Source organism: Cannabis sativa, chromosome 2 (genome assembly GCF_029168945.1).
Source record: "Cannabis sativa cultivar Pink pepper isolate KNU-18-1 chromosome 2, ASM2916894v1, whole genome shotgun sequence".
Taxonomy (NCBI): Eukaryota; Viridiplantae; Streptophyta; class Magnoliopsida; order Rosales; family Cannabaceae; genus Cannabis; species Cannabis sativa.
Genome location: NC_083602.1, coordinates 605,451 through 613,233, shown reverse-complemented (window position 1 = coordinate 613,233; position 7,783 = coordinate 605,451). Strand labels below are relative to the sequence as shown.

The 7,783-nt window shown below is 30.3% G+C and overlaps 1 protein-coding gene across 1 annotated transcript; it reads left to right on the top strand.

Moving 5' to 3' along the window:
- The first annotated feature begins 2,741 nt into the window (after positions 1-2,741).
- Positions 2,742-3,425, top strand: LOC133033889 (protein neprosin-like). Its single transcript, XM_061108952.1, has 2 exons — positions 2,742-2,885; positions 3,028-3,425. Exons 1-2 carry the CDS (start codon positions 2,811-2,813, stop codon positions 3,391-3,393), a joined length of 441 nt encoding a protein of 146 aa, XP_060964935.1. The 5' UTR covers positions 2,742-2,810; the 3' UTR covers positions 3,394-3,425.
- Positions 3,426-7,783: the final 4,358 nt, after the last annotated feature.

The following is a 7,783-nucleotide window of genomic DNA, read 5'->3' as shown; positions in this document are numbered from 1 at the left end:
CCGGCAAGAGAAGAAGAGGAACATGAGGACATCGAACCACCACGTCTTGTCGGGCCTCTTGACCCTGCCATGCAGTACACTCACAATCAGCTGAATTATCTGATTCAGCAGAACATGCATATGCAAAATTACATGGCCCAGAGGAGTATCTTCGATGAGCAGCAGGTGGCTCAATTGAACACACTTGTCACGAGGATGAATATCGGTGTGGATGATCCAAACTATTTTCCCATGCCACCCCGTTTCAACCCTTATGACCAGCCACCGCCGCCAAACCCCTTTTAAGGGGCTCAGGTAAGTTTCTCTCACCCTGGTTTATTTTCACACATTGGGGACAATGTGCATTTTAGTTTGGGGGGGGGAACTTAATTTATTTTTTATTTGTTTTAGTTTAGTTTGTGTTAGTTTTTTTTTTTTTTAGTCTTGCGTGATAGCTAAATTGAAAAATGGATTGAATTGTTGTTATTCACTTGTGCAATGGATTGAAACATAACTGTGTGCTTGACTTGCAACTGTTTGAATTAAATTGGATGTGTGCTAGGAAGTGATTCATGTAGAGTTAAAACATTTGCTATTCTCACGTATCACCTCTGTTCTATTTGGATTGTGGAATGATTGATTGAACATGGAATAGAATTTGTTTGACATACTCTCTTGAAGCGAAATCCTTGATGATTTTTGTTTGGAAAATGATTTAGGCAAATTTTCTTTGGATCGATTGAGCCTTTCAAGCCTACCTGAAAAAAAATTTCCTTAGTATACCCAAAGTTGAGCTTTAGCCTGTTTTAAAAATTTTTCACCACTTCACGGAGCTGAACATATTTTATTATGCCATGAGCCTTGAAGCAAGTTTGGGGGGAAATAAGTGCTGTAAGTGAAAAAAAAAAAAATATAAAGTGTAGGAATGAGAGATTGAAAAAAAATAATAAGAATATGGTGTGTTGTGCCTATGAAAAAAAAGAGAAAAAAAATGTGTCTTCTTGAAGAAAAAAAAAAAGTTAAGAAAATTATGAGGCACACACATAAGGAAAAAATTGTAATCTCTTATTTCTGTTTTTGGGATATATGGAAAGTAAGCAAAATAAATGTCTAGGCTTGCTTGGTTAATTGTGCTTATGGTATAGTATAGCCTAAATGACTTTTTACCTACCCATGTACCTAAGCCATGTGATTTTAACCGAAAAAGACCTATTGATTCCGAATAGAAATTTGTCAACATTAGTGGAGAGGAGTATGTCATTCAAACTTATTGATCATGTGTTAGTGGGAAGTTGGAAAGTTAGAACAGTTGTGATATTGATGGGAATTGCGGTGCTTTATGTTTGTGTGAATTACTTACTTGTAAATTGCACATTCAACTTAGTTCTTAGAGTTGGCAAGTTGAAATTCTGGTTATTATTGGATTGAAGTTGTGCAGGTGGTGGTAACAATTAAATTGTTGGAAAGTTCAGTTATCATTGTCAGTTTTTTTTAGTTTAGTCTTAGTTTACTCGGGGACGAGTAAAGAGTCAGTTTGGGGGAGTTTGTTAGGCTATTTTTAGCCTATGTTTTGGATCCAATTTATGTGCATTCTTAGCTGTGTTGGGACGGAATTACGCTTGTTTTCTATGTTTTCAGGTTCTTTGGAGTAAAAGAGGTCTCGGGTGCAGAAATTCATTGAAAGACGTGCTGAGCCGAAGAAAAACTTCATTTTTGAGTTTTTGCATATCTGGCCGCGGCGATGAAGAGTCTCGCCGCGGCGAGATACGAGATACAGAGAGAGGCTGAAATTGGCACATTCTCGCCGCGGCGAGAGGAAGCTTGGCCGCGGCGAGATCCCGTACGGACCAGGGGTATTTTCGTCCATCGAACCCTAAATTTCAAGTATAAATAGAAAACTGCGATTGGAAGTCAGGGAGAGCGATTTGGAACCCTAAAACACAGCTGAGAGCGGCAGGAAGAGCATAGAGATTCAAGTGAAGATCCAGAATTCATCCTCAAACAGTTCTTTTCTTTATTCCTCTTTAATTTATTTATGTTGAATATTGCTATAGGAATGGTTATGGATTTGTTTCTGAACTAAATTTCCCATTTAGGGAGGATGATGATTGTTGTTTAATGTTTTGCCTAGTTAATGTTTAATTACCATTCCTCAATTCTTGTGTGTGAAATTATCTTAGTTTGTGTTTAATTTCATGTTTAAGATTGATCACCTTGTGCATGTTCTATGATCTCAATTCAAAATCTGAAAAGTGAGAATTGAGAATGCTAAAATTAAGATAATCAATGTTCTATGTGAAACGAAAGTATTTGCATGACTTATGTGACGAGTAGATTATTACTTAATGCTGATTTCATGTTAGTTTAATTAAGGAATTAATTAGATAACATGTGATTTAGAATCTAGAAGATCTGAAAGGAGCTAGGTTATTTCATAATCTGTCAATCACTGCAAGAATAGGATAGTAATTAATCATTAACGATTTGGGTAAACAACAACAGGATTCTCCTCCCTATTGTCTCATCTTGCTCAACTTTAAATTGTGTTATTAAATTTTCTGAATTTCTTTCATAATTTTACTGTTTTTAAATCATACTTGCTTTCGATTTACCGAATAGAATCATAAGTATAATTTAGTGGTACTTAATCCAATTCCCTGTGGGATCGACCTCACCTGTGTGAGATTTACTACTTGATTGCGTATACTTGCGTAGCGTTTAAAAATATAGCAACATTATGTGTAACTCATGTATCAATATTTTTGTAGGCTGGTGAATTATCTTGTTTCAATACAGTGTGTCCAGGGTTCATTTTGGTTGACCCTCAACCTATGATCGAAATGACTCTAAGAGAAACTCACCCTGGTAATTTACCTACATGGGAACTTCCAATCAATATTTATCGGGTAAAAAAAAATTAAATATTTCTTTTAAATCTGTTTTTCCTACCATGTTTGTTGAATATTTTTTTAATAAATAAAAAAAAGTGCCTTATATTTGAAATTTTGGGTTGTATTTATTTTCTACTTGTTTGACATGATATAATAGGATCCAACTACTGGAAATTGGTGGTTTCAACTTGGAGAGAATTATGATAATATTGGATATTGGCCATCAAGCATATTTAGTGGTGGCTTGAAAGACTTGGCTACATATATTGATTGGGGAGGAGAAACTTACAGTCCACTTGGTCAAATTGGTCCTCCAATGGGATCTGGTTTACTTTTAAAACAAAATACTCGTTATGATGCATATTGTAGAGCATTAACAATTATAAATGAGGCGCACATACGAGAAGATGCTAAAAACACAAAAATTTCTTCCATTGATATTGACTTTTATTTAGTTAAAGATTTGGGATTTCATCGTCACTTTGGACATCTCATGGTATATGGTGGTCCTGGTCCTAGATGATTTATTTACATTGTATTGCCACCAAAACTACCTTCTTCATCAGAAAAAAAAATAAATGTGATATTGTTTGTGCTTTTGATAGACTTAATTATAAATATGATGTTGAACCCAAAAATGAGTACATTTTTAATATTATACTTGCAAGATGACGAATAACACTTTTTATTTTTTGCAAAACTAAAAACTTCATTAAACATACACAAAAAAGAACTACAAGGTTAGAGTTGCAATAGGGGTGCAATCCAATAGAAAGAAAGCGGGAAACATGGCCATCAGCTGCCCAAGAGGCAATCCGATGAGCCACCTAATTATGGGAACAAGGAATCCAAACAACATTCCAAAACTCAAACGAATTGAGAGAACAAAATAAGTTTAAAAAAAGAAATCAACTTTCGATCCGAAGCTTTCGAACAAACATAGCAGCAACAAGCACTTGACAGTCGGTAAAGAAACGCACAAATTTCCATTCTCCGCGAATGCAAAAAATGACAGCATGATAGAGAGCCAAAGAATTATTTTTGTGGAATATTTTATAACATGTTTACACACGGTATTGAGAATCACAATAAATTGATGGAGAAATATAATATAATAAATGAAGAATAAATGGAATTAATATTTGTAATATGTTGTTTACTAAATAGAATGATAATGATTTATCTTGTTTACTTTATTAGAAAACGTAATTAGAGTGCTTAAATTAGCTAAATTATCATTTTGAGTTATACTATTATACATGATAGTTATTTTGTAAGACATATATTAAAGGAAAAAATTATCATTATAAAATTAATTTTTAATAAATAAATAAAAATAAATAGAAACTATTATTTTTAATGATATTTCTTAAAAAACTAGAGGGGAAAGTATTCCCTTTCTTTTAATCAAGTTCTTCATTTTCTAATTTTAATAAATTAAAATAAAAAGAAAACGGTAAGGGAAGAGGTACCTTAATTAATTATTATTGATTCACATTGCTTATTAAATATAATGAATTTTTAATATTTCAGTTTTATTTTGTTACATTTTTTATTAATTATTTTTTTTTTTTTGGATAATGTGTAGTAAACGTGTTATTAGTTCAATTGAAAACAAAGATTATAATCAAAAAAGAAAAAAAGAAGGTGACTCAACTTAGGAACAAAAAATACAAATGTCATACATGCATAAGTTAATTGCCAAGTACTAGTCAAATGTTCAAAAAGAAGTTTCACTTAAAGATTACTTTATAACTTAAATAATAATTAATTGTAAAGATATATATTCTTAGAAAATAGTATATTACTATAGTTAATTAATTCTTAAAAATTCCATTGAATTATTTTTTGTGCAGAACCGCTTGATCTACCTTCCTTCATTATTGAAAAAAAAAATTCCCGTTTTTGAAAATTAGGATTTTAGTCTGTCCCAACCTAACATCAAGTGAATTTTCCACTTTGATACAATCTCTTACGTCTTTGCCACAAACAAATTTATCCAATCTACTAGCTATATATCACGTTCTTTTCCTTTCTCTCTCGTTCTCAGCTGTCCTGTCGCACGTTCAGGCCCAATAATGTTGCACGTCTTTCATAAATTAATTGACAATAACAACAAAATGTTATTTTACCTTGTCTACTTTCTTCAAATTCTTTTTCACATACCTTTTTTTTTCATTCACATGACATCGTTTTTAGGTCTACTCCTTTTTAAATAATATTTCTAACATGATCATTATATTGTTCATATATAATACTTGTACTTTTCTTTTTTTGTTAATCTAAAAATTTTATACAAAAGAAAAATTAAAACACCAAGTTCATGATGGTGGAGATTCTAGAGACAAGAGGCTCCACCTCCTCAATCAATTGTCATTTCTCGGTGATCATTAATCATTATGTAATTTTGTCCCACTTGTTTTAAATATGTTTTTGAACACGATGAGGAAGGAAAAAAAAATGAACTTATCTTTAATAATTTTATAACTGTTATTAGATTTTAAACTATTTTTTATATAATTTTTAAATTAAAATATAACTAAATAACTTGAACTAATTTTGAATTGACATACTAATTTGACACTTAAAGTATTAAAAATAAGATTGAGTGTAGAATTACCTCTACTTAGAGGTCATTCTTACTATTTTTATTAAGGTTATGTGTATAATAATTTTAAATTATAAAGAGTTTTTGTTACAAATATTTCATTAAAATAAGTGAAAGAAAAATTAATTGCTAAATGATTTTTACTTAATAATAAATTGTAAAAAACTAATTAATAATTATTAGTAATTTAATTTTAAATAATTAATTCTAATAATTAAAAGTTTATAAAGAAATAAAGTATCAAGTTACTATCAAGTTACAAGTTAATTATTATTTATTTATTTATAAGTTTTAAATTATTAATCATAACCATTAGTAATCCAATGATTAAAAATAAAAGTACCCATGGTAGTTACATATTTGATGTAACTATTAAAACTTCCTCCACATATATATGGGTGCACTCGTAATGGGTATTACCCATGAATGGGTAAAATTAGAAAATTTTGAGTTTTTATGCTTAATTTTTCTATCTAATTAAAAAAATCTCTCATTTTTATATCATATGTGTGACAGTCAGTAGTCCTGTGATCCGTAAGGAGAAATACCGGGTAAGCTGTACAATCCCACATCGCCTGGGGAAGGTCACGTGGGATGATTTTAAGGCTGTGTGGGTATGGGACTACAAAGTTGAAGAGAGCTTAAATGGATTGATTAGTAATACCGTTATCAACAAGGTGCATCTTGTTTTTCGGTAGCCCATCACGGAAGAACTCCATAGTTAAGCGTGCTTGACCTGGAGTAATTTCAGGATGGGTGACCTCCTGGGAAGTTTTCCCAAGAAGCATGCGAGTGAGGACAAAGCATGCTGGAAACACTCGTGTTGGTCTGTAGTGGCAGTCGTTAGTCCATGAAGCAGCCAGAGTGACGTACTCGTGTATAAGAGCTATCATTCTGTGGGTGTAAAGACCCAATGGAGGCTTGAAGGGGGGACGTTACAATATGGGCTAAGATTGTTCCATCGGTAAAAAAAAATTAAAAAAAAAAATTAGCCAGAAAAATTTGAAAATAAAAAGTTGAGTTTGAGTTAAATAATTTTGTATGAACATATTTTTGATATAGTGTAAAAAGAGATATTTTTTTTGATTAAGTAGTTAAATTAAGCATAAAAATTCAAATTTGTAATTTCATTATTCGTTATTAGATCAAAATTCGATGGTTTGATATTTTTAAAATTAATATTTATAGTTAAATTTGTTTAGTAATCATGCAAGGGTAATACCCATTAAGGTACTCTTAATGGGTATTACCCATGAATGGGTGAAATTAGAAAAAAATTGAGTTTTTATGCTTAATTTTTCTATCTAATTAGAAAAATCTCTCACTTTAACATTATATAGACTGAGATTGTTCCATCGGTTGGAAAAAAAAATTAAAAAAAAAGATGAGTAAAAGTTGAGTTTCACTTAAATATTTTTATATAAACATATTTTTGATATAGTATAAAAAGAGATATTTTTCGATATTTTTTTAATTAAGTAGTTAAACTAAGCATAGAAATTTAAATTTCTCTTTTATTATTCGTTATTAGATCAAAATTTGATGATTTAATATTTTTAAAATTAATATTTATAGTTAAATTTGTTTAGTAACCATTCATGGGTAATACCCATTAAGAAATGATCCGTATATATATATGGGTGCACTCTTAATGAGTATTACTCATGAATGGGTAATATTAGAAAAATTTGAGTTTTTATGATTAATTTTTCTATTTAATTAAAAAAATTTCTCATTTTTACATTATATGGGCTGGGATTGTACCATTAACTGAAAAAAATAACAAAAACAAGTTTTTCAACAAAAAAATGATTAATTAAAAAAATTGAGTTTGATTTAAATATTTTTTATATAAACATATTTTTGATATAGTGTGAAAAGATGTATTTTTTGGATATTTTTTTTAATTAAGTAGCTAAATTAAGCATAAAAATTTAAATTTCTCTTTTATTATCAAACTAAATCTAATGGTTTAATATTTTTAAAATTAATATTTATAGTTAAATTTATTTGATACCTATCAATGCGTAATACTTATTGAAAAGTGTTCCATATATACAATATAAAGGCACAACTAAAATGTTGTATCAAGGCCAAGTCATGCCCTTTGACATAGGTTTCGTCTCTCTTCTTTATAGAGTGTTTGTTCTTCATTTTTTAGCGTTTGTTTTGTTGTGAATCTCCATGGCTTCTAGTAGTGGGGTTGTTAGTGAAATATCTAGAAACAAAATGGTTAGATATTTGCTTGGATGTGGAGGAGGATCGTGAGACTAACTTTTTCATAAATAGCGTGATAATACACTAA

Bases quoted from the DNA above. Each gene is read 5' to 3' on its own strand.
- LOC133033889 (XM_061108952.1), top strand. From the start codon at position 2,811: ATGATCGAAATGACTCTAAGAGAAACTCACCCTGGTAATTTACCTACA. The intron at 2,886-3,027 runs GTAAAAAAAAAT...ATGATATAATAG, and splicing joins TTCCAATCAATATTTATCGG to GATCCAACTACTGGAAATTG.